This window comes from Cygnus atratus, chromosome 2, assembly GCF_013377495.2.
Source record: "Cygnus atratus isolate AKBS03 ecotype Queensland, Australia chromosome 2, CAtr_DNAZoo_HiC_assembly, whole genome shotgun sequence".
NCBI classification, from domain to species: Eukaryota; Metazoa; Chordata; class Aves; order Anseriformes; family Anatidae; genus Cygnus; species Cygnus atratus.
In genome coordinates, this window is record NC_066363.1 from 120,000,198 (window position 1) to 120,027,630 (window position 27,433).

The 27,433-nt window shown below is 40.4% G+C and overlaps 1 protein-coding gene across 1 annotated transcript; it reads left to right on the forward strand.

The window, feature by feature from the left end:
- On the forward strand, positions 1 to 27,433 carry TGS1 (trimethylguanosine synthase 1). Its single transcript, XM_035553256.2, is given in 14 exon segments — positions 1 to 19; positions 22 to 97; positions 601 to 665; positions 2,879 to 3,051; positions 4,681 to 5,551; positions 7,035 to 7,158; positions 8,119 to 8,205; positions 9,282 to 9,453; positions 10,998 to 11,349; positions 12,227 to 12,400; positions 13,375 to 13,518; positions 14,851 to 15,067; positions 16,119 to 16,197; positions 27,131 to 27,433. Coding segments are annotated over 14 exon segments (2,670 nt in total). The 3' UTR covers positions 27,248 to 27,433.

Here is a 27,433-nt window from a genome sequence, read left to right on the forward strand (position 1 = left end):
ATGGTGCAGGACCCGCGGGGGGTCTGGTGGCCGGGCTGCTGCTGCGGGCGGGGCCGGCGGGCGGTATCGTGTGCCTCTGCTCCCGAGCCTTCGTCGAGTGAGTGAGGGGTCGGGGTGCGGGCGGGGGACCGAGCTGCTATAGCGGCTATGGGGGGGGGGGGGGGGGGGGAAGGGGGAAGGGGGAGGAAGGGGAAAAGGCGGGGAGGGAAGGGAAAAAAAGGCAAGGAAAAAAGGAAAAGGGGAAAAGGAAAAAGGGAAAGGGGAGGAAAAGAAAGAGGGGAAATAAATAAATACAAATTAAAAAGGAGAAAGAAAAAAATAAACAGCCGCGCGCGGCTGCGGGAGGGCCCGCGCGGAGGCGGAGGGAAGGGATTCGGGGACACGGGGAGGTGGCCGGGACCCCCCAGGCGTTACGTCCCACCGAAACGACACCTTTCTGGCCCTGAAATGCTCTCTGAGGGGATTCTGCCGGCCAGCTGTGTTTTCTGAGCGCCTCTAGGCTCTTTACGTCAGGCTTTATTTAGGGAGGCCTTTTTCGGGTTTTTCGTCGCTTTGTTTAATGGTGGCCAGCTGCATCAATGTTCCTCTTTATTTTTGTAGGGATCGGAAGTTATATAAGCTGGGGTTAAAAGGATTTTATGTCAAAGATGACAATGACTGTACAGGTAAGGTAATGTACAACATGCTGTGTGGCCATATATTATTTGAGTTGTGTGTGGCTATTTGGGGTACAGTTGGACTGTGTAACCTATAGCCCATACCTTTGTGCCTATTTTTGGCATGTTTTTCTGTTCTTTTGTTACAAAGACAGTTGTGAGTAAAAACGTAGCACGTATGTAGCTTTCAAGTCACTACAGTCTTGATGTGGAGCTTTGTGTCAAACCAGGCACGATGCTTATTTCTGCCCGCACAGATTTGTCAGCTCACATAATCACTACCTGGTGCACAGAGCACGTTAGCTCACACGTGTCTGACTTCTCTCAATTCATAATTTCACTTTCCCCAACTCAAAATTAATTCTATAACGGAAGGTCTTTAGGTCCTTGGTGGGCCAGCTGGCAGCAATACAGTCCTCTGCCTCTTCCCTAGCCTAGGATATTAGCTGGTGCTGATGAATCTGTTGGGCCAGGATTAGGGGTAGAAGCAATGACCCTGATGTCTTGCAAGGTACATCATATGATGATGGCTTGGTTTGAAAGGAAGAAGTCTGAACAGAAAGGAATGTCCATAGAAGCTAAGGGTGAGTAGCACAGGGTACGTGGAGGAAATGTGAATGGAGTGAAGCAGCAGGATGTAAACCGTGTCTTTGTACATGTATAGCTGAATTCTGGTGAGAGTAATCAGTTAAAAGCAGAAGGATCTTGTGCTATAACTTAGCAGTAAATATACCCTGACCAAAAAAAAATCATAAATCTCAGAGTTTTATCAACTATACCATAAGCTTTTGTATTTCGTAACTTTAAATTAGAGTATAGTCAATACACACTTGACTTTCTCAGTGGCGTTTGTCATATACACATGCAATATTTTTTGAAAGTTTGATGGATATGCAAGCAGGGATTCAATAGTTGATCAGATGTTTTGGAGATGAATAGGTTCTGCAGTTCCAACAGTACATCTTTGTAAAATCATACCATCTTTGTTATTTTTGAAAGAATTGTAACGAAACTGGCAGTTTCTTGTATTTTAAGTTTGCTGTGATATGTGCCAAAACAACTACTTTAAAGAATTTTCTTTTTATAATACTGTGGTGGTGGGGTTTTTTTGTGTTGCTTGCTGGGCATTGTTGCAGTTTGCTTCTCCAGTTAATGAAGTGAATGTGTGTGGTGGTTTGACCCTGCCTGGCAGCCAAGCGCCACACGGCTGCTTGCTCGCTTCCCTCCTGCTCCATGGGATAGGGGAGATAATATGAAGAGCACGAGCAAGAAAACTCATGGCTGGAGGTAAAAGTGCTTTAATAGGTATGGGAAAGAGGTAAAAAAGAAGGCAAGCAATGCAAAGGAAATCACTTGCTACCTCTCATAAGTAAATGGCTGACCAGCCTGCCTCTGAGCAACAGCCACCTAGGTAGCCAAAAATCCTTCTTTCTTCTTTTTCTACCCCAGGTTTTATTGCTGAGCATCACATTATATGGTATGGATGATCCCTGTAGCCAGGCGGGTCAGCTCTCCCAGCTGTGTCCGCTACCAGTGTCCTGCCCACCCCCAGTCTAATAGTTGGGGAGTGCAGAGTGGGGAAAAAGAGCCTCGATGCTGTGCAAGCATTGCTCAGCACTAGCCAAAACACCGGTGTGTTATCAAGACTGTCTTAGCCACAATTCCAAAACACAGCACTGTCCAGGCTGCTGTGAAGGAGGTTAATTCCATCCCAGTCAGACCCAGTTTTGGCTGTTGAAGTTGGATTTTGGTTTCTACTGTTAGTCATGCACTTTAGTTCTCCACTTGTTTTTGCTTCCTGTTTTTGCTTAAAACGTAGTGTATGCATTCCAGCCTGGGAGCAAAGGCATACAGAAATTGAGAACTGATTTGAAGTTGTATCCCTTCTTCTTTTGTAGGATGGCAAATGTATCATGCTCACAAAAAGGAGAAAATAATCATATTAAAATAATGACACAGTTAAAAAGTTTGGAATTCATGTGTTAATATTGGGTTAATGGAAAAAAAATAACGTATAAAACTTTGCATTTGTATCAATGTTACTGTTTTGATGTGCTAGAGCAAAAGATGAAAGATGCTGTATCTAGTAATATCTTCTCATGTACTTGAGAACTTTAAATGGCAAAGAAAGCTTAAGAGGTGATCCTGCTATTTTTTATAGGCCATAGTGATGCGTGGAGGTGTCAATCAGATTATGTTCACTTAATATAATTTGTTAATAGGGGAAGAACAAGCATCTGAGGAGGAAAACCGTTGTCCCAATGTGGCGTTCAAGGTGGACAGTAATCATGCTCTGGACCTGGAAGAAGTTGAGCTAGACTCAGAGGCTGAGCTTATGAAGAGTATGGGATTGCCTCTTCACTTTGGTGGACAGTCAGCTCACAGGGACTTTGTGGTAAATCTTTACATGCTTTATTTGTTCTGTTTACTTCATCTTCCCAAATGTAGGGGCATGTCTACTCTTCAATTATTTTTGAGACTGCAGTTCACGGAAATGTATCAGAGCTGAGGTTAAGCTGCTTTGCTCAGGTACCTCTAGCGATGTATACCATCGTGGTCTTGTAGTTTGTAAAACCCACTTGCCAATTGGACTAGATAGGGTTTGGCTGTGCTTTGTGCTTCCCTGTCTGTATTGCTTGAGCTGCTAGAGGGAGCTGGTTTAAAACAGCCATGGTAACACTGGTGCTCTGCTGCAGGACAACGCGTATATTCCAAACTGAGTGTGTGTGTTAACATCATCCCCTTTAACCATTTAGCTTTAGGTAGTAGTAGAAAAAGCTAGTTACATGCGTTCCCCTTGTAGCTGATCTTCTGAAGGACAGGAGTTAGGCTGGGGTACTCTGCTTCCTGTACAGAGCAGTTTGGCTCTAGAGGAAGGATAAAGTTTTGTGGGGGTGAGAATAAGGTAGTGGGATATTCACTGTGACCAATTCATAGAATACAGACCTCCCTGGAGTGAGAGCGCTTTTTTGCAGAGCGCTCTGTTATTCTGACCTGATTAATTTGTTAATGTACAAGTTTCTCCTATTTACTGTTTTAAATGATGACATTTTAATAGACCTTACTTACAGGCATCTAGCTTCAAGCCCAAGGTATGCGTATGATTTGTGTTGCTATGTAGTAGTACCGCAAATAAGTCAAGTGAAAAATAATACGTTTTTACTAGATTACTACTAAGTGTTGCGCTTTGCACCATGTGTATTAACATGACATGAGGGACGTGAACAAAATATTAATGCCAGTTCTCTGAATCTAACTCCTTTACGTTACACCTTATGCATTTGTCAGTGCAACAAAACCAGGGATTGCAGCCGATGAGGCATTTGGGGTAATACCCATACATTTACAGGTTTTTGGCCATGTGAGTTGTATTTCCTCATCACCACCACCACCCTTTTACCTGCCAAGTTTAATTTGGCAGTTTATTCAGAAATTTGGCAGATTTATCTTATAGAACATTGTGTTGTTCATGGATGTTTTTGTCTTGTGTGTGTAAGCACAGGAAGCCCCACTGAAACAAGTGGAGTTGTATTTGTTGAAACCTTAGTGTTTCCTTCCAGTAAGAGGTTTTTGTCTTCTGTTTCTGTGCCCCCCCCAGCAGTCCTTGATGTTACTTAGTTTTACTGTTGAGCTCAGCCCAGTGACAACAATTTCTGACTAACCTCCCTTCAGCATTTTATGCTGTTTCACATTGATGTATTTTCTTGTAAATCCCTGAGCAATGAATGACTTCTCTCCCAGCAGTCCTACTTCTGTCTTGAATTCTGAGTTCTCTTGGTGCATCTGTTTTCAGAAGCTCTCGCTGTTGTTTGTCACAACTTTCTCAGACGTGTGAGCCAAAGCTACGCAGCTGGGCACTATCAGACCCATATAATCCTAAGCCCATTTTCTGGGAGAATGCTAACAGTGGGGTTGCAGTGAGAGGGAGCATTACAACAGAAGCAGAAATGTGCATGCAGAGAGGACAACAAAAGACTGCCTGTATGTTTTGGACTTCTAAATATGTTTATCCATTGTATTTTAGGCAACAGAAAAATATAGAAAGAGAAGTAACATGAAGATTATGAAAAAGAAAAAGAAGAAAAAGGAATTACAGCAAAAACACAAGGATAAAATGGGGCAGGAATGCCAGGATCAAGCTAATGGTGATCACAAGCAGTCCATCTCTGATGACCCAGCCCTAGCTACAGAGCAAAGTGGGAAGAGCAGCAAAACTGAAATTGTAAGTGAAGGGAACTGTGGAAGTTCAGAAACTCTTGCTAATGAGGCCTTACCCAGTGAACTTAAAGACAAATGGGAGAAGTACTGGAGCGAGTACGGAGAGGGCCTTCTTTGGCAAAGCTGGCTGGAGAAGCATAAAGAGGCCTCATTACCTGAGGCCACAACAGCCTCTGAGCCTTGGAATAGTCCAGACACCAAGGAGGAGTGGGAGCAGCATTACAGCGAACTGTACTGGTATTACTGGGAACAGTTTCAGTACTGGACAAGTCAAGGATGGACTACAGAGAGCTCACACAATGACAGCATGGAAGTTCACGGGGTAACGCAGGAGGCAGATCTGTCAGGAAAAAAGGACCTTGTTAGCCTGGAGGCTGAACGCAGTGAAGTGCTGAGCTTGGAGCTGTCTCCCTCTCACACCAGAAGTGAGGAAACACTCACTTCAAGTGCTGAGCCCCATAATGAGATAATCTCTGGGATCTGTAATTTAAATCTAAATTTGGACAAAGTAGAGCAGAGCAGTGCACCTCTAGCAGTAACCCACAAAGACCCTCAAGAGCACGGTTCCTCTAACAGTGAATGCCAGTGTCTTTGTGCTTCAAGCCAGAAAGAGCCCTGTGATGGAGGAACCAGGAAAAGGAGTGCATCTTGTGAAAATAGAAGTATTAACCAGTCAGGTAATACAAAATCGCCAACATTGATTCTACCAGTGTATTCCTAACTGGTTGCATACAGAAATATAAAAAACAAGTCTATGTCTTTATTATGCCGTTTTAAAACATGGATTGAGTATTTTGTGTAAAGATTGCATAATTAATTCCTTTTTCTTCCTTCTGATTCTCTGGTACATCTCTCTCCTCTCTAGCCTGTATATCGAATGTGTCCGTCAGGCACAAGTGATTTTAACACAACATATACTTTATAAATCTCCCAGATGTACAACAGAAAATGGTGAGAGAGCATTGTTGGTGCTTACTGATTTATTTATTTACTTTAGTATTGGTGTTGCAGCAGTGTCATTCAGCTGATGTTTTTCTCACTGATAGTCTGAAAAAAATAAAAGAAAACTCCGGTTGATGTTTTCATGAATCTAACAAATTTAAAGACAGCTTATATTTCCAAAAATGTTGTTTCACAGATTTTTTTTCTGATTTTTTTTTTGTTGGCAGGTTGTTGGGTTTTTTTTGTAGCTTGTTTTCCCTTCTGTCTAAAAATGCCATGCTTGAAAATAAACTCTTGTTGTGTTGTACAAGTGGACAACCGTCTGTTATTGTGGACCAGATGACTCCCAGAGGTCCTTTCCAGCATTAAGCTGTCAGTTAGGCAGTGAGCTGCAGTCATCATTACAACCCCAAATTCATCTGTGCACAACTAGTGCTAACAAGTGGGAGTGCCAGGTTGTAGACAAGTACAGTGAGAGGCAGTGACTGTGCCTTACAATACTGGAAGAGTTTCCTTGAGGGATGTACAAGATTGGGCTACAGACTTTTTAGCCAACCAGTTCAGTGTGCAGAGAAAGGAGATGGCTGTCCTGTTTGCTAGTTTGATAAGCAGCAGTGTAACAGCTTTCCTGGCTGATGTGTGCTTTCTTCTACTGAAGAGGAGGGATGAAGTACGTGATTAGCATCTTGGGACTTTAGTTTTGATGGGGAAAACCTCTGAGTCTGTTGCTAGTGACCTTTTAAGGAAGGAAGAAGCAGGTGTGCTCCCATCTTCATCCTACAGTAGAGTTGAAATGGCAGAGATGAAAGAAAAATCTGCTTTCCAACAAGACATGAGAGAAGGTGCTGGAATCCTCTATTATTAAACCTATGTGAATGTCTTCACGCAACTAATGAACTGAATACTAAGTTTAAGAACAAGGAAAAAACTATTCGGAATTTGTATCCTGTAAGCATTTTATTTTTCTTGGAGATCTGAGATATTTTGATGTCAGTCCTGCTTAAGATTATTAACTGCAGTGTAACTAGTACTGGAAGCTTGCGTTAGTACGTTGTCCCTCAAATGAAGATAGGTAAAGATCTGGATGGTTTGGCACCTGTGCCTTATTTGTCAGATTCGGATATGTAAAACATCTTAACTGTATCTGCAAATGTACTATGGGGATGGGAAGATCTGGAATTGATTAGGCAAAAGGAAAACGTGATCTCATCTTTTTAGGTTCACAGGGGTCGTGTAACTCATGTAGTTCAAATGACAAAGAACAGTTGCTGCTTCGTGACACAAATGAAGATGAAGAAGAAGAAGAGCCTCCTGAAAACAGAGTTGCCAAAGTTAAGAGAACGTAAGTCATGACATTTAGACCATCTTTTTTCTCAAATTGTGATTTATAGCATCTATTTGTTTGATCAAGATGGTGAGTTAAAATTTCAGTGCAAACCCACATAGTCTTCCATCACTGCCTACCACCTTACCTGGCAAGAAGCAGCAGATATTTCTTCTTTTCCATTGCTGTATGAAAAGAATGTATGGCCTCGATGCTGAGTTGTGTGCAGGGTGACAATACCTTGTGTCACTGAAGTATATAAGATTGTTAAATTGGATATGATGATTTGTTTAGGTCTAGTTAGTGCAGAAGTTCTGAGAACATTATTATATATTTTGTATTGTTTAACTTAATTATGTGCTGCCAATAAAGTGCTCAGTGCTGTGACAATCATAAAATAGCTAATCTCTGCCTTGTCACAGTTTTTTTCTTTCCTCTGTTGCAAATTTATAACCATAAAGATGATGGGATGGCTCTTTTTCCTCTAGTAAGTTTACAAACTCAAAGGTGAGGGGATGAATGGAATTATCATCTGCTAACGATGTTGCTTTTGTTATAACATTTTGCTGTTGCCATAGGATTAATAATGGATAAAGTGATAGATAACGTAATAGATGATGAAGGTAATTTGGAAATCAGGTGAACAAATGCTTTGTGTTCATCAGTTCTGCGTAGGGCTTGGTATTAAACGTTTTGAGAAATTATTCAGAATAGCTGGAATATTTATAACCCCTGTGGAAGGACATAATGTCCCTGGTGTTGGATAAAAAGAGCTTATGCATATAAATAGGCTAGTGTTATCTGCCTTTTTTGGTTTCAGCAGTGTGTGGGAAAAATTACTGAAATTTACATTTAAGTGGTCTCAGTATAGGAGTTTTAGTAGCATTTCTTTAAAATAATAGTGGGTGGGTTTTGTGGTGTGGGTTTTTTTTTTTTCTGTCAGAAATTAACTTTTTGGTCATCTGTGTTTTTTCCTAGCCATGAACTGGACGTGGATGAGAATCCGGTGGAAGATCCTGAGGAAACCTGTTCTATTTTGGGTTTCAAGTGTGGCACAGGACAAAAGTAATTGCTTATGAGGAGCTCAGGGTTTCTTCACAGCAAGTCTGCTCTGTTGATATTATTTAAATAGACCGTTCATCTCCAGTCCAATTTTGTTAAACTTTTTGAAGATAAATGCAAAGTTAGTCTTTGCACTGTAAGCTTGAAACTGTAAGCTTTAGCAATAGAAATCTAAAGTTACAGAGATGAGTTAAAAAAAACAAGAAAAGCACTTTGAAAGACGGACATAACTCATAGTGTGCTTACAGTTATGTAACTGCACATGACTGGATAAATAACTGAAATGGCTGCTCAGTTACTTAAATTAGGGATGCTTCAAGTCTCAAACTGTTAACGGTCCTCTTAGTTTGGAGTCTGTGAGCTTAGATCATAATTTCTAGATGTTTTATTTGTTGGAATGAGGTTGCTTTATACTAACAAAATGATAGTATGTTAATAAAGCATTGCCATGTTATTGATTAGTGAAATTTCATTGTCAGTAGTGTAACGTAAAGATATGGTCATCAGTGCCATTGAAGAAACATTGTAGGACACAGCTAGAGTGTAGATTAAGTCTAGGGCTTCTCTGAGATGTAAGTTGTTTAATACATACATATATGTTTCAGAGAGGAGCATGTCTTGTAGTTGACCCTCTGTTCTACTTCATAAAAACTAATTACGTGAAATGCCCATATTTCTTTTTTGTTGTTGTTTGGAAATGTGTTCACCAAGATACGAGAGTACCTGTTTTGAAGGTTCTTTGCAGCCACCAACATGATGCTTAATTTTACAAATCAAGATTATTTCTCCGTTTCCTATTCTTCTTAAGTCTGGTCTGGGAAATTGTATCTACCCAAAGTTACGAGTCTATTTGCCAAACAGGGTAAACGTTTTCACAAAACTATTTCAAATAGATTTAAATGTTTTCTTGAAGGTATGTCTGTTTTGCAGCTTTACCCAGTTATACGTGTTTTAAAAGAATATTTAGATCAACAGATGTCTCAAATATTTAGGTCTAACTCACGTTCTGTAGACGTATACATCCATGTTAAAGCTTCCCAATTGGAAATGGACCAACTAAATCTTTTTCTTCTTTTCAGGTATGATGGAATTCCAGATTTTACCCACCGAAGTGTGCAGTACTTGGAGAAAAAAGCAAAACTCAAGTCCAAATTTTTGGACATGCGTAAACCAAGGAAGAGTAAGAACACACACATCTTCTTTACAGAAGAACCTGAAACGTCTTCCCAAAAAAATAAAACTCTGAAGAAGGTGGGCTTAATTGTTAGTGTTGCTGTAGTTCTATAGAACTGTCTGTTCCCTTGAGCTGTTGTTGCATTATGGAAAAAAAAATGCACAGAGTAGGTGACACTTTTTTTCAAGTGCCAGTCTGATGCTCTTTATTCTTCTTTTGTTCCCCACTCTACTCCTCATCCTGCTTAGGTGAAAGGTAGTTAGGTTAGAGTGGATATGGAAAGGCATTGGTGGATTCTTGTCAGTCTGTTAAGAGGAATGGTGAAGTTACATGGAAGTCATTCCTAATGTCTGGGTGCATCATTCCTTTAGAGGAGTGCATAGATTTCTGTAGCTATTAAAAGGAAAAGGTATCTTTGGTCTTAAAGTGGATGTGAGGGCATTTGTTAATGCTGTCTTTTCAGTTATGAGGAAAAAAAATTGTATATATTAGTGTATTTTATGCAAATCCCTATTATTAATTTTAGTTGTTGTTTCTTTCATGTAAAAAACTGCACAGGACTTCATGTGTTGATTGCTCAAATGAGGTGTTTGATGGAACATCAGCAACAGGATTGTTCATTCTGTAGAATTTCAGTTACTGTTATTTTAGTCCTGACCCTCTGGTTTTTTTTTTTTTTAGTGTTACCAACATTCTTGCTTAGACCTCTGTCTGCATATATTTCCAACTATGACTTCATTCCTTAAAGTAATTGAGTCTCTTTGAAATGTTACCTCAGATTGTAAATGTTGCTTTGCATTCTTGTGGGATTCTTGGCATTCCCTAATACCCCGTTGTAAACGTTGTTTTCTGGTGGTGACAGTGTATGTTGTCTTGAACTCCAGTACCATTGCTGTAATTGTGCATCAAAAGCTTGGTCACTGTGGTCTTGCACCTGAAGCCAGCCTTGCTTGAGGAGCACTTTGATTATGTGAAGGAAAAAGGTTAGAAATTTCCTCAGACTTTCTGGTAAAGAACTGTCCTAGGCCTAGTGCCACCCAGAGCAACTAAGGTTAAAACTGAGCATCTGCAGATACCGTTGAAAAGTTTGAACTGACATCTGTATGTTGGCCAGGATGTAATGCTGAGTTACCTACTGTGCAACAGATCTGATGCACGCACCATTTGGTACATCTTGGAGGTGAGGCAGCTGATGTGTGAAGGTCATTTTACATGTTTATGCTAACCTGGAAGGCAAAATACAGCTGTTTGGAATGCAGATCAGAGAAAAAAATAGTTAATTAAAATGTAGTAGTCTTGGTCAGCTGTGCTCTGGCAAATCTGGCTATTTATATTTCAGATATTATTTGCAAATGATTCGCTGTTGATATTGTGGAGCTTCTCTTTTGCATGTAGCTAGTATCTGGATACCGAAGACAGCTTATTGTGAAAAAGTTGTGCAAAGGGAGCAGAGCTAAAAACTTGAATGTTTTTGGTTTGCTTGTTTGTAGATATTTTACTTTTTTCAAAATTGGAAGACTGTATCCATGGTAGGTGATTTTGAACTGTAATGCTTTTAAACTGCCCTGTTTGCACCTGGTTACCAGCACATCTCACAGTCTGCGGTATTTGACAATTCCAGGTGGAAGAGTTCTTGAAGCAGGTTAACAAACCTGTTGAGGAAGCCGCGTCCCAGAAGGCCTCTCCTCAGGATAAAGTGGAGGGGTCGTCCACAAGCAGCGACTCGGAGGATCAGGAAAGCGTTACCGCCACACGGAGCGTGAGATTCAACATTCAAAACCCTGAGCCCCTGCCTTCCAGCGTGGGTGGTGGTGAGCCTGGGACAAGTAAGCCTGAAGAGGAAGCGATGGTCACAACAGCAAACGGTGCAGATTGCCAGGGCACGGGGAAGCTGGAGTGTGGCTCTGGAAGGGAGCTTGTCCCTCTGGACATACCAGATTATCTCCGGGAAGAAACAGAGGATTTGAGCCCAGGTATTCCTAATTCCTACAAACTGGACATGAATTGGCAGTTTCTCTCCCAAATTACGGCGTTGCGTGGTATTTATTTATGCTGTTTAGTCAAAAAGACTACCTCGGTCCAAGTGGTAATTTAGAGCTGTACCAGTGAATGTAACTTGTTCCTGGAGCACTTAAATCCCATGTCTAACCTTTAATTTAGATAGTATTTCTTTATAGATGAACAGTTATTGTTAGTCTTATGTGTGGTCTAACAGGTCTCTTGCTCACGCATCTTTTTCTCCTGTACGGTAAGAGTGGTTAATTTCAGGTAGAGGCATGGACCATCCAATTTTGGGTTCACAAATGCACCTGGCTGAGCTTTAGGCAACATGCATTGTTGAATTATTTTTTTTCTAAGAAAAAAAAAGTCATTTATTGTGTGAACCTGCTTATTTAACACTTGGAAAAAAACAAAATAGGATTATTCAGGTTTCCGCATAGAGTTTAATCCTTCCCACAGTTATGTTAGAGTTCTACTGCAAAATTCTCATCTAGATTGGTTCTTACTCCTTTTTTATATATGGACATGAAATTAATCTCTGATCCATTTGGTTGCTCACTATGGAGAGCTTATTGCCATCAGTTGAAGATCATGTCTTACCTGTTAACTTAGACAATGGGTGAAATCTTTTCATTTTAGGACTGTTACAGATGCATGATAGATTACTTTATTCCTTTGTTAAAATGGATGCTCTTTTTTGACTTAAACCACAAATCTGCATAGTCTGGCAAAGAGTAATAAAGGTCATTTAGTAGTGTTGAACATTTTATATCTTGACTCTTATCTGCCTACCAGTTGCATTTCTGGTCTATGAGAACAGTAATTGTTAACTTTTGCAGTGTCTTCCAGTTGTAGATGAAAAAGGTACTGCAAAGAAGAAGGAGAAAAGAAGGAAAAGAAAGAATAAAATTGCGTTGGGATCTATACCTGCTGAGATTGCTGCAGATCCTGAGCTAGTCAAGTACTGGGCACAACGTTACAGACTGTTCTCTCGGTTTGATGAGGGGATTAAACTAGACAGAGGTGCGTTTAGTACAAAGTACGCTGACTTGGTGATATGAAATGTATCCAAACTGGTGACCCTTCTTGCAGTTTATTACTAATTTTCTTACTAAGTGGAGTATTACTGAGTGTGCGTTTGCAGCTCTGGATAAATTCCATCAGCCACTGTGCAGACAAACAAAAAATTTAAGGACTTCCTTGGAGCTTGTAGTAGAGCTCCTAGCATGGGACACCCCTCTTTCTGATAGTCCTGATGCTTGCTGATGATCATACCCAAATAATACTTGATCAGGACTTTTTCAGAAACTTTTTCAGAAACTTTATTTCCAGATGATCTTGGCGGTCGTTTCCAAGCTTAATGATTCTATCGCTCTATTCTATATATCTTATGAAGTGATTTTGTGAAAATTTGAATTGTGCTGATGAATGTAATTTTTTTCTGTTAAAATAAAAAATCTTTCAGCAGTCATGTTCAATGTCACGTTTTTCCATGTGTACATGGAAACCACTTCCAAATCATCAGTTCATAGGTAAAAGAGGAATTAGGATTACTACTTTGTATTTGTATGTTGTTTTTGTAAGCCTTTACTTTCTAATTCTTTTCCATATAAACAGATTATTTGGTAGACAAGACACTGCTGTAAAGAAAATAATGCATAGTATGTAAGAGGATGTATTTCTGTTTTTATTTGTTGCAGAGCATAATTGTTAGATGTATAACGTTGTTTGCAGCTGTGTTGGTGTACTTTTCCTTGATAGGCACCAAGTTCAACAGCATTCTCTGAGAATGAGGCATATCTGTACACTTCAGTGAGACTTTGTTTGCTTAGCAGATCCCTGGGCTGACGAGAGTTTATCATCTTGAAAGCCTGTATTTCCTGGTTGAATGCATTAAGCTAGAATTGCTGGGATTAATGCTAAACCTTCAGCTGTTTGTTTTTAATTTAGGTGACCTTGAACTAAGTGGCAAAAATAGACTTCTCTTCCGTTTGCAGAGGGCTGGTTTTCGGTTACTCCTGAGAAGATTGCTGAGCATATTGCAGTCCGTGTTGCCCAGGCGTTCAACTGTGATACGATAGTGGATGCGTTCTGTGGGGTTGGAGGAAATGCTATTCAGTTTGCTTTGACCTCGAAAAGAGGTAAGCAGGCATTGTATGTAGCACGCTACTTTGTTTCTTCAGTCGTTTTCCCTAAAAATTTGGGTATGGACTTTGTTCAATGATAATTTTTTTTCAGTGCTTCTGAAGCAACAGAATCTTTTTTTGCTTCAACAGAATAATAATAAGAGCTTTCTGTTTTTAAGAAGGACCTATAAAACTGTTATCATACTTTAAGTCAAAGTTGGATTTATGCTGTACTAGTCAAAGTTACTTTTACATGGCATAGTAACTAGTCCGTAGGATGCTCTGAAGAGTGATGATAAAGGTTAAGTTCTTTTTGCAGTGCCAGCCCGCAGCAACACCAAAAGGCTGCTGCTTTTCTCAACAGTTACGTTAGGTCTATGTACTCAAACATGCTACATGTGAATAGTACCTAAAATACTGGAATGGGATCACCTGCAGGTTCAGCAGGACCAAATATAGAAAAGTGATGATAACGTGATACTGGTATAAATTCCTGTTGCCAGGTAATGAAACTGCAGTGAATCATGAGAGCACTTTCTGTAAAAATATTGACTACTTAATCCTCCTCTACTCATCAAACACTCTGGTAAAATACCAGCTCAAATAACACTTCTGACTAATTTCTGAGCAAGAAAAATGGTAGTTTGTACTGCATTAAATTTGGTAAGCTGTGATGCATTCTATAAATATTTTCTAAATTTCACATAGTTTCTTGTATTTCTTGGCTAAATATGTATGATTTTCTACTGCCCTTTTATTATAACTCTCTTGCTCTGTTGGGTACTCAGTTTTCAGTACAACATGATCAGCCACAAGATAAGAGTTCATCTTTAACAGAGGAGAAAAATGAGTTTCCAATTGCCACTGTTTAAGCTGTTGGGCTCCTGCCAAGATGGAAGAGAGGAGGACTGCCTCCCGTAGGCAAACAGCTTTGCCTGTCCTGTACTTGAGCTGATTGTCATGGTAGTAGATGTAAGACTCCCAAAACTCTAACGGCATGCAGAGGCTTCCCAGTTCTGCAACAGCAACTGAGCCTTGGCTGTGGTGTTTCCATGCTTTGGTGTGAATGCAGCCATTCCTCTATTTGTGCAGCCTCTACGACAAAGTAAAGGACCTTCCTTCCCCTTTGAGGAATTGAAGCTTCATGTCTACCACTGCCTACAAAATAAAGTCATCACTTAGCACATAAAATGAAATTACAGATGTGACTTGTATCTGGTGGCTGCATGAGAACATCTTCATTTTGAAGCTTCTACCTGGCAATTAGGTGGCGTCCACGTGGTGGTCAGATGGTTTGTGTGCTTCACAACTCATGTGACTTGTGCATTTCCTCTCGTTCATTTGCAGTGATCGCTATTGATATTGATCCTGAGAAACTCAGCCTTGCACGCAGCAATGCCGAGGTGTATGGTGTGGCCGACAAGATCGAATTTGTGTGCGGAGACTTCATGGTGCTGGCTGCTGACCTGAAAGCTGATGTTGTGTTCCTCAGCCCTCCCTGGGGCGGGCCTGACTATGCCACCGCTGAAATCTTCGATATCCAAACGATGATCTGCCCAGATGGATATCCTTTCAAACTTGTGTGTCATTGTGGTTGTGATTTTCAGTCATTTATGTTTTCTCTCTTTCTACCCGTCCTCTTTTGAGATGGGCTTTGCACATTCAGTTTGCTGACTGGAACTCATGTAAGCTTCAGTTGAAGTCACAGGTGTACCTTGTTTGTTTAATTCGCCTCCAGCCTCAGCTATATTAAATCTAAACCTAAAATTAAATACTTTTATTGGTTTTTATTTGAAAGAATAATTGTCATATAGGGTTATTTTTAAAAGGAAGAAAAAAACTTTTAGAAAAATGTTCACATCTTCTAACTTAAAGTATTCATTGAATGTTTTTAATTTCTTTATAGGATTTTATTCCAAAAAACGGAACTAATCAAATAGGCATGTGTAACATATAGGCAATAATTAGTCATATAAGCTATGACTGATTATGAATTCTTTTTTTAATGAAAACTATGTCTTATGTACAATGTAAAGTAGCAGCTACTTGTGATGTGGGAAAGCATAGAGGAATACGAGCAAAATATTAACCCTTTTAATTAATGTATAAAATTTAATTAATTTATTTGCATGGTAGGGAGCAGTCATTCAGCTGGAAAGGCATTAGCGTAATAGCTTCATCAAATGTGAAGTGATGTTTTTCTTTTCCAAATAATCTCAGTTGTTTCTCCCTTGGCTAAATTATAGCCATATTTCTAAGGGTAAAGAAACTTTTGTTTGCATATGTGGGATGATTATGTAAAATGGATTAGAAAGCAGATATCAAACAAATGTACTGGCTATAAACTGCATTTCAATTTCTCAAATGCTTCTCTGCAGTCCAGTTAAATTTTCTAGGGAAATTAGTAATTTTTTAGCTTTCTAGTGAAATAATGGTGAAATAGTTTCTGCATTTAGACAGTAGTAATTTCTGGATTTCAGAACAGTATTTAACTTACACAGCCATTCCATTACTGCATAAATAATGTAATTTGGGACATGCTTTCAGAATGAATGAATATATAACAATTTCTCCTTCCCCATTCTTCTTTTTTTTTTTCCTTTACTGGCTTCTACATTTGAAATTTTCAGGCTCTCCAAGAAGATCACCAACAACATTGTGTATTTTCTACCTCGCAACGCTGACATTAACCAGGTAGGTTACTGGATAATGGCTTGATAAATACAAAAAACTCATCTGGCTTAAAACCTAAATATTATAAGCAGAAATTTAAGATTTTTAAATCTGTTCAGCTGAATGTGTTGGGTTTTTTAAGTTTGAACATCATATTAAGTGATTTCTGTGTTTCCTGTACTTTTGGCATATTTAGAAATGGAAGTAGTAGGTTATTTCCATGTTTTTGAAACTGTTCCTTCATAGAGCAGCAGACTGGAAATACTTAAAGACAGTCCAAACCCAGTATATATGAGTGCCAGACAGATACATTCATATAAAAGAAAAAAAAAAAAAGAACCAGCCCTTATCATCTGATAAATTGCATGGCTTTCAGTTTATGAAGGAGTTGCGGGAAATCACTGTACAGCCTGATACCACTACTGTCACTGTTGTCATTTTGATTAGTATGTCAGTACATTCTCAAGCAAGAGACATATGAAGTTGGCCCATGTGAACCTAATGAGGTTCAACAAGTCCAAGTGCAAGGTGCTGCACCTGGGTCAGGGAAAGCCCAGACGTGAGCACAGACTGGGAGAAGAACTCACTGACAGCAGCCCTGCAGAGAAGGACTTGGGGGTTCTGGTGGACAAAAAGCTCGACACGAGCCAGCAGTGCGTGCTTGCAGCCCAGAAGGCCAACTGCATCCTGGGCTGCATCACCAGAGGAGCGGACAGCAGGGCGAGGGAGGGGATTGTGCCCCTCTGCTCTGCCCTTGTGAGGCCCCTCTTGGAGTGCTGCATCCAGGTCTGGGGACCCCAGCACAAGAAGAACATGGACCTATTATAGCAAATCCAGAGAAGGGACACAAAGATGCTCAGAGAGCTGGAGCACCTCTCCTGTGAAGACAGGCTGAGGGAGTTGGGGTTGATCAGCCTGGAGAAGAGAACGCTCCAGGGAAACCTCACTGCAGCCTTTCAGTACGTAAAGCAGTCTTATAACAACGATTGAGAGGACTTTTTACTTGGGCAGATAGTGATAGGACAGGGATGCCCCATCCCTGGAAGTGTTCAAGGCCAGGCTAGATGGGGCTTTCGGCAACCTGGTCTGCTGGGTGGCATCCCTGCCCATGGCAGGGGGGTTGGAACTAGATTGTCTTTCAAGTCCCTTCCAACCCAAGCCATTCAGTGATTCTGCGAATGTCAAACTCAGCCTCTTCTTTACTGACTGATATTAAACATGCCAGTCACTTTTTAAAGTAATTAGATGACTGTAGCATTTCCCCTGGGTGTCTGGTTTAGTTTCCTCTGTATATTTTTTATGTTAATTATGTCTTGTAGATTTTAAGCTAAGAAGGGAGCAGTAAGATGTTCTTCTCATGTGCATCATACCACAGAAATTCCCAGGATTATTTCCTGTTTTTTCAAAAGCTGTGTCTGACAGAGCAGAAAAGGTATTCAGACAAGGTCTGCAAAATATTCTGCAGCAAATACACAGCTTGAGAAATAGACTGAAATTCATGTGGCTTAAGTAATAGCACACGCTTTACCTGTGCTGTGCACAGGACCGTTTGTACAGTGGGTGATGATTTAATTGCATTTTATATTTCAGGCTGGTAAAATGTTGGTACCTTATGAATCTTTAAATGAGGACTTTAATTTTAAGAAGAGTTTCTCTCGTTTCAATTTCTAACCATAGTGTTTTATCAAATGTAGCATTCCCACAGTGAAGAACCACCTCACCAGGCTTCTTCTCTACTCATGAGCACTTGTTACTGGATTTACAAGTGGGCAAAGGCACCTATATCACATGTCCCCACAAAAGCACCTAAGAGTGTAAGAGTGCTCTCCACAGCCCTGTGTCTGTTCCTGCTGAGCAGTTCAGCACCTGTATGTGGTTAGGTTAGGTGTTCTGCTGCCCCTACATCTTGGTACAGTTGGTTCTGAATGTTGTTGGCGTACTCAGAATATTCCTTGACGTACATCCAGGGGTACAGCTTTACACGAAGTGCTGAAGTGTAACTGCTCTCACTCAGAGTCATGGCTTTGTGGTCACAGCTTAGTTGTTAAAAGCCAGCGAGAGGGGTGGGTTCAGCTCAGTTGTCCAGGCTATAGGGTATTCTCTGGTCCACAGTAGACTGCATGCAAAGGCCATGGGTTTGGCTGCCATCATCTCTAGCTGTATTTAAGAGTGATGCCACTAAAAATCTAGAACTTTAAATCTCTAAAGGAAATGAAGATTTATCATTGAAGTTCTTAGTAGTTAGTACAGACGGTTTTCTTCTCAGTTCACTCGTGATTTTGCCCACAGTCCTGATCCATCGTTTTCTCATGGATCAGACAGGGTGGCTTCTGCCCCAACAGCTACCTTGGCAAGGGTCTGTGAACACCCCTGCTGGTGTGCAGTGCTTGTGAATGTAGTCCACGAACACTGGAAGCCTATAAAAGTCTGAAGTAAATATTGAACTTTTTTTTTTCGGGAGATTAAAACCTGAAATCAGAATAACTTAGATAAGGCAATATTTGCTGAATAGATTACCCAGTGCCTTAGATTTGAAACTTGTAAGGTTTAAGGTTCATTTGTGACTACATTGCTCAGGCATGTCAGATTTCCCTCTTCTGTGTCCTTAAAAGTTCTCTCTTTGCATGTACAGGCTCATACCTCAGGCTTTCAGGTATCCGATGGCTACCAGAACAGCCAGTCTGATAGGCTTAGCTTGGAAAGTGGCGGTTGTTAAAACTTCAGTACCTGCCTCATGTCTCTCACTGACTGACCTGAATCTACAACCAAGGTGTGCTTTGCCCATTTAAATTGATAAGGAGCTGATTTAATTGCCATTGCAAACCTTCATGCAGATGTTTGTACTGTCTTAAAGCCAGTGGATCGGTGCGAGGTGGCTTGTCTGACAGCGGCTCTCAAGCTCCCATGGAAATAGATGCCCATCAATTGGAATCGACCTTAGGGCAGAAATAGTTCAACGGTTAATTATGGTGGTGCGAATTTAGTGGAAAACACGTGCTTCTTTTTAGAGTTAGGTAGCTAACGTAGGACAGTGGTCTTGCTGTGAAAGGAGGCGATAGCTGACTTCAACTGAGCTGTTTCTGAGGGCTCTGCATTCATTGTCTTCTTAGACAACACCTGCAACTTCGTTCCGCGTGGTTTTATTCCAAAAGTAGTGCTTACCGTGCCTGCAGGCATGGCCTTGTCTGTGTCAAGTTGATCCTGAGGAGAGAGGTTTTTTCTTAGGCTGAATTTCCTTATGAGATTTGCTGAGTGTAGGTGGCAGAGGAAGAGCAAACTTCTGCGCTTCTGCCTCGAGAGGGAGCAGCGAACCAGTGGAATGCGCTCGGTGTGCTTACAAGAAATGTGAAGTGTTTCCCTTAGTTGCATCAAATCTCCCAGTTCATAAGCATGTACTTGCTACAAAAATTATAATGCATAGGTCCATTTTTAAGTTGAATCAATCTTTCAAAAACATTCTTTCTAATTAGGGGAATATTCAGGAACCATGATGTGTGTGTGTGTAGATAAAAATAAGTTTGACCTACTGAGAATTCCTTCAAAGTAGGGAAGAATTAGAAATCACTGTCTCAAATAGGCTTGCATATTTAAATAAAAATTATGCCATAGCAAAATTAAGTGAAAATGTTTGATAAATACTTGGGCAGTTGAAAGCCATTCTTGCCTTCAGTGAGGTATTAATTAGGGTACTTCTATGAGTTATTAATTAAGGGTACTAATTTAAGCTGATATTAGTTGAAAATAAATGAAAATAGAGAATATACATGCATTGGCATAATTCTGATGAAAATTTCCTGCCCTTGTTCTGCTGTTGATTAACATCAGGGAACCTGAAGTCAGGGAACATTCAGCCTTTCCGGGCATCCTCATCCTTCCCAGCTGGTTCATTTCCACCAGATCAAGGGAAAGAAAGGAGGTTCCTGCAGGAGATCCAACATATGGGTCTTAAAACTTCACCCAAATCTAATGAAGACCTCCGTGAGTGATTTGAGAAGCAAGCTGGTTGAGATTGATGAAATACTGTCTATGAAGTGTTCATTAAGCTGTGAAGCTGTGCTCAGCCTAATTGTACAGTGTACTCACCTCAGGGACCAGGATTTATCCCAAGTATCCTGCTTTCTTGCACAGCCTGTTTTCTGTACTGAGTAACACATCTGTATCTTTGTATTTGCAGCAAAGAAAGAGGAGTCTGGGATTTGTTGTTGTGGGAGCTTCTTCATAATGGTGGGATAGTTTCTTTTCAGCTCATTGCAGAAGGCATTCTGTTATGTAGGACACCAAAATGTGTCCTCCTGCGTGTTCACATACTCGTGTAGCGATGCTGTGGCCTGTTCTTCTAAGTGACGTGAATTGAGGTGTTTGTCTTGTCACTTGCTGTCAGAATGGAGTCTTGGCAGTACGATGGCTTCACCCAAAAAATGGGTGAGGTGCATATGCTGATGATGTGTGAGATGATGTGTGATGTTACCACATCAGCATCTCCACCAGCCTAGACAGCTTGAGCGATGGAGTACTGGTGAACTGGGGGTTCATTACTTACCCTGCCCATGGATAGTGGTCCACTCAGTTATTAATTGTTATGAACCTTATAGCAGAGAAAGCAAATCAATTAGAATAATGTTGGCCTACTCTTAAGACGGAACACGAGTGATTTTGCTAAATGAAGGTGATTCTGAGAATGAAATTCCTAATTATTACTCAACTTGAGAGCTGTCTTTTCAGATGAGTAAAATTGTTCCGGTCTATCCAAGATCCAGTCTGTGGCAGAAGAAAGACACTGCAATTTGAGAAAGATTTGCCAGTGTTCAGAAGCCTTATGGGTAGATCAGATGAAGCTGTAACGTATACACATTGTCTCTAGGAGGGATCTGGCTCTGTGGCTCCGCTCAGCAGATTACAGCCACAACGCTGTGAAGTCACATCGTGGACCTTATTAATGTGCTACGCAGTTTTTGTACTAACGGGATTTGTGTTGGTATGGGGTAGGAGAAAAGACTTAAAGAAAAAACATGGAAGTGTCAAGAATTTTGCAGAAGTGGGATAACTTAAAAAACAGCCGCTCTTCAAAATTCAAGTCTATTTCACAATCAAATTTTAATATAGTTCCAGTTTCGTAAACAGGAACTTATAATACTGAAAATAATGCATTTGCCTGTTAGACTTACTATTAAAGTCCTGCAGTATTTCCCCATTTTCAGCCAGCAATTTTTCGACCTTGAAGTAGTATAGCATGACAGAGGAAGAGGAGCAATGCTGCTTTTTTGGTAGTATGTTTCGAAGGATAATCTTCTTTCTTTTATGCACTTTTAAATATTATTTCTTCATCAAACCATATGCAAAGTTTTACACTTCATAAAACACTGGATTATGTTCTTAACATAAACTTTACCATGAGCACAACTGTTAATTGCTGGCCACATTCACCATAATTCTGTAAATACGACAGATCAGACAAGATACTTGTGTTTGAAGTTACAAACAGAACAGCATAAGAGGCAAAACATTGCCAGGTGGGTATTTTTTTTTCTAAGAAAGCTGCAGATAACTTAGTGCTCAATATCTGCAGGAGGAGTTTTTCCCTGTCCGTAGAATTAGAGAGCACCTCAAGGGTTTCAGCTTGTGCAAGGGAAAATCATGTTCTGTCTTTCAACTTTCGATAAATACTTTTTTTTTTCCCGAATGTTAGTCAAGGCTGTGGTGATTCAACTAGCGTTCTCCATGACTGCATCACTCTGATGGATGTGTCTGCTCTCTGAACCTTGCTAAAAGGAGGGGACGATGCAGCTTTAAGGAGCGTGGGTCCACTGGAGAGGCATGGGACATACTTATGGCAGTCTCCCACATAATTCAGCTAGTTAAACAGAACCTATGTAAACTGGCATCGTAATGCAAATTGGCAAGCTCTCTCACTTAAGCTAGCAGGTGAATTAATTCTTCCTAGCCGGTTGTAACTCAGTCATTTGTGAGCTGACTAGCCAGCAACCTGCTTGTTTTTTTTAATTGGTGTATGACACAGTCGCTGCTAGGAAGTTCTTAAAGACTGCATTTATTCATTCTATATACTGTGTTTTTAAAAACATAGGCAGGGTAAGAGGCAAGCAAAAGTTTACATTTGTCATTATGTAGAGTTGCTAATATTTTTTTTTACTTTTTCCTTTTTAATAAGTAGGTCACTGTTCAGACCCCGTCCATTTTCTGTGTTGAAAACTTAATGTGTATCTTTACGAATTAAAGTGGTGTAAAATTTTAAAAAATAGGTAGATACCTGGATTTGGGATATTTTGGTTTGGGAAGGGCATTGTCTGTTTGATTTTTATTTTATGTGTGTGTATAATAGCTATACCCAATTTAATGTAATCATTTCACTGTTGCTGGAGCGTTTTCTGTCCTAAATGTTTGTCTTGCAGATCTGGCTTATGTTTCAAATGTTGCCTTTGTTACTTGTCTAGTGCTTAGAGTGATTCCCTGATCCTAGAATCAAGCAAAGTGCTCATGACTCTAGTGGTCACAAAAAGAATGCACATCATGCAGATGCCTCTTCTTTTCCTGCTTTTGCTCCCATAATATGTTCATAGTCCAGTTTGGAAGCATCTAGAGTTAAAAAGCAAACAAACAAACAACAAAAAAACTCTTGTTCTGTCTGCAATCTAGTGCTTAGACGGTAGGATGTTTGCTGTGCTTTAGGTTTTGAAAGGCCAGTTGTTACAAATGACTGATCAATGAAGAGAGAGTACAGATGGGTAAACCTTTCTTCTTATTTATTTAAATAAATAAGACTGTTTATTATTTATTTATGTAAAAAAATAAATGTTGCCATTCCACATACAGAAAACCGTGCCAGAGACATCCGTTTAACAAAAGAATATATGGTAACATCTGTGAGTTAAGAAATTTATGGGAAGCTGACTAGTAAAACTAGCATTTGCCCCTTTCAATTCAGCTATGATTTAAGATTAGATTGGTAACTGGAGACCTGGCCAAATGTGACCTGCCAAGCATTGTCACTTTTATTTAGGAATAAATACAAAGATGAGCTAAGAAGGAAGCAAGAGGTCAGAAGGTGATCTTAAAATAATTTGATGCATTTTTAAGATGCTTGGATGTTAGAGTAGTTGACGCTTAAAAGACTGGAAGTTGATGTATTTTGTAGACTGATCGTTTTTTAAGCAAATGTAATTTCTTACAATTCAGGTGTAACTTCTTATTTTCAAATGGATTGGATTTTTTTTCCTCTAGCCTTTAGGTTGTTTTTTTCCTCATTTTTACTAGTTGTGTAAAATGAAACGATTTACATTTTAAATATGTGACTGGCTATTGAGGCAAAATGCTTATTTCTCATACCCCTGAAAACTTTCTTGTGGGGAAAAAAAAGTGTTAGTGTACTTATCCAAAGTAACCTTAATTCATGGCTAAAACAGGTAGGAAATTACTAAAGGAATTTTGATATGATAATGAAACTGCAGGGACATTGGGAAACCCTTTGAGTACAGAAATACAGCTGAGCGATACAAAGCCATTTTGCACCTTCAGCAAGTCCATTTCCCTTTTTATATTTCTCTTCTGATATCCCCTCTTCTAAACTTAAAGCAAGCCAGTTGGCTGCCTTTTTTAATGCTCTGTGACTGTCTCGGTAGCTGTAGAGTAATTCCATTAAGAGTCGCCTCTGGCTGCTCGCCTTCCCCAGGTGTGGGGACTGTGGTTAGCAAGCAGAGCCAGGGTGGTGGGGAGACATGGGCATGGCGTTGTGGGGAGGGCGACCTGTGCAGCCTGGCAAGTGTCGGGATGGGGTTAGGAGTACCAGCCCTGTAGGCTGGTGTCTACAAATGATCATTGATTCAACCATTTTTTGACTTTTTTTTTTTTAAAGAAGCCTTTTCACATGTATCACTGTAATTTAATTCAAAAGTGTCATAGAGATAGACAGAGATACACGTGTATATATATAGATATTTCTAAAAATAGATGAGCATCTTTGTTTTTTCAAAGCACTGTTCCGTAATCTGCTATTATTTTTAGAAGGTGGCACTCTACCAGTTCAATACACCTGGAGGGCTGCGTTCAGCTCTGGGGGCCCCAGCACAAGAAGGATGTGGACCTATTGGAGCGAGTCCAGAGGAGGGCCACAAAAATGATCAGAGGGCTGGAGCACCTCTCCTATGAAGACAGGCTGAGAGAGTTTGGGTTGTTCAGCCTGTGGAAGAGAAGGCTCTGGGGAGACCTTATAGCTGCCTTTCTATTCGTAAAGGGAGCTTATAAGAAAGATGGAGAGACTTTTTACAAGGGCACGTAGTGATAGGACAAGGGGGAGTGGTTTTAAACTAAAAGAAAGAAGACCGAGATCAGATGTTAGGAGGAAATTCTTCCCTCAGAGGGTGGTGAGGCACTGGCACAGGCTGCCCAGAGAGGTTGTGGATGCCCCATCCATGGAGGTGTTCAAGGGCAGGTTGGTTGGAACCAGGTGATCTTTAAGGTCCCTTCCAACCCAAACCATTCTATGATTCTATGATAATATGTTGTCTTTAAAAATGTTAACTTTTCGTGCAGCAGTTTCTCCTTATTAAGCTGTCAGGCTTGACTGAGCCCTTCTGAGGGAAGCTTGCAGGCTGGCAGCTTGTACAGAACTAAATTTGCAGCCTCCAGCAATTTGCAAACAAGCGTGGTGGTGATGTATTCGTGTTTTTCTCCTCTGAATGCTAGCAGTTCCATCTGAGCGGGCAGTGCCTCCTTGCTGGGCTCCCTTTGCTTCCCTGGACCTCCCACCAACGTGAGAAGCTGAAACATTCACAGTGCACCAATGAGTTTTGAGAAGTGCAGCCATGGATTTCTGCAGTCCTGACATTTCTGTTCTGACTCCGTCCCTGCAGAATATATGCCCGCGTGCTCGTTACATTTTTGTCACCTTTGGGTTTTCAGATATTTTTTAGGAGTCGTTTGAAATTAGTTATCCTGGATTTAATGCTTCAAGACTTTAAAGCTAGACATTGCATGCGTGCTCTCAGGTGTCCTTCGGTAAATGCCACCCTTCAGCAGAGCAGTGACATTTACTTGCGTTACTGAAAAAGTATTTTGCTTTATTTGGTCTTCTAAGAGAAATATTTAGTAAAGATTTCTGTTTAATATGAATGTGCTAGTCATACTTATATATGCTTAGTTATACATATTGTGCCCTGAAATCGGGAGTGTGTAATCTCAAGAAAGTAATTTCAGTATTGTTATCCTACATTGACTAATCCAGTCAGTATTTTAGAAGATTTAAGCAGCTATAGCTACAAAAGGCAAAGTCACTAACACTTTTTGGGAGAGTCATTCCATCTTTCATTTGTAATAAAAATAAGAGGACAAAATTAACGTCTTTGAAAAAAAAAAAAAGAAAAAAAAAAGGATTGTCTTACAATGTTAACTGTTTTTAGAATTTCAAGTAAGTAAAGATAAGTCATAAAATTAACATTCCTGATCACTTGCCAATTTCAGATTCTTGTGCTATTTTTAAACCAGCCTGCTTCTGCTTTTTTACTTAAGTGGCAGGTTCCTCTTTGACAAGAACGTGGAAATTTTTTTTTCCTATCACCGTTAAATTGAAGGATGAAGAAACTGCTCACACAGTTGTTTTTGTTTGCAGATACAAAAAAAAAAAAGGAAAAAAGAAAAGTAAATGCATGTTTTAGATAAGTGTGGTGATTTTCTGGGCAAGTCAATAAAGGTTCAAGGTATTTAGATTAATCTGTTATTTCCTCCTGATAGTAGGCTGTTTTTTTACTTGCAGTAAAATAGAGGAAGTTCGGCATGTTTATATTTAAACCCATGCTACAGCATGACATCTCAGAGGAGTTTAGAAGTGTTAATAATGCAAACCGAACTTCAAGTTTTAGCTGGCAGTACCACAGGCTTCTTGGTTTAAAGATCAGTTAAAATCTGCTGCAGGCTTGCAGACCCTTTTTTTATTTTTATTATTTTGTTGTTGGCATAGAAGGTTTGCCAGCATAGGGAACTATAGAGACGGTTTTCCTGTAGCAGGCAGGAAAAGGGCTGCAGGGAGCCGAACCTGCGGCAGCTCCAGTCCTGGGGGGACACGCCGCAGCAGCCATGGGTTGGCCTGATGAAGGAGGAAAAGAAAAAAAGAAAAGGAAAAAAAAGCCAAAGCTGAGTTTTGGTGTTCTTTTCCTTCTGTCTGTGCCTGTGCAGCCTGCGGTGAGGAGGAATCGGTTGTCTGCGGGGCTGCCGTCTGCCAAAGTGGTGCTGCTGGGCGCTGTGGATGCGAATGGAGGAGGACGGAGCATTGCCTGCTCCAGTCCAAACTACAAAGTCTGCTGCAGTGTTTCCCTTGCAGTTACCTTCTGTAATCATTAAGCATTAGGGGTGCTCACCAGGCTCGGGCAGCAGAGCGTGAACGTGACATTCTCACCCGGGTGACTGTAAACAGGAGCAGAGTGCTGCGCCGCCTGCCCTGGGACTGCTTTTCCCCAGGGCTCTACCTCTACCTACAGCATTCCTCAGCTGTTACTCAGCTGCCTTGCCATCAGCACTGTCTGGGACTCCCATGCACACAGCAGCAGTGTTTTTTTGGTTGCAACAGGAACAGGAAAAAAAAATGTAACTGTTTTTTGCAGCCTCCTCAGCCTGTTTGTTTTTTCTTGGAGTGGCGGGGGTTAATTTTGTTGCAATGATGTTTTCCCCACACACACACACTCTTCAGTGCAACCTTTGTGCTTCCTAATTTCAGCTTTTGTTCTTACTCTGCCCCAAAACTTGGGGGGCGATAGAGGGGAATTTTGGGTCACAAGAACGCCACAAATCACTTCTGTGATGAAAAGGAGACAGAAAGAGGACCACAGGCATTAGACAAGGAATATTGTTGCCAGAGCAGCGACGTTTTACGTGACATGAATAAAAGTTCGGGGAGTTTGCCACTTTTCCTGTGCATTGATTGATCTGCTTTTTGTTCTTTGTTTTTCAGATTGCTTCTTTGGCGGGGCCAGGAGGGAAAGTTGAAGTAGAACAAAATTTTCTCAATAACAAACTGAAGACAATAACAGCTTATTTTGGTGATCTAATAAGGCATGACCTCACCTGAATTCAGCATGGATTCTTCCAAACCTTACCTCCTTGTTTACTTCTTTGCATAAGCTTTTGTACAGCTGGCTTGTTCAAAATGACTTGAGCCATTTTCTGCTTTAATTTCTATTCACAAAAAAAGAATGTTTTGTTTAATGCTACTGTCAATAAATGTTTTATAACAGTTTTGACAAAATTCTAAGAA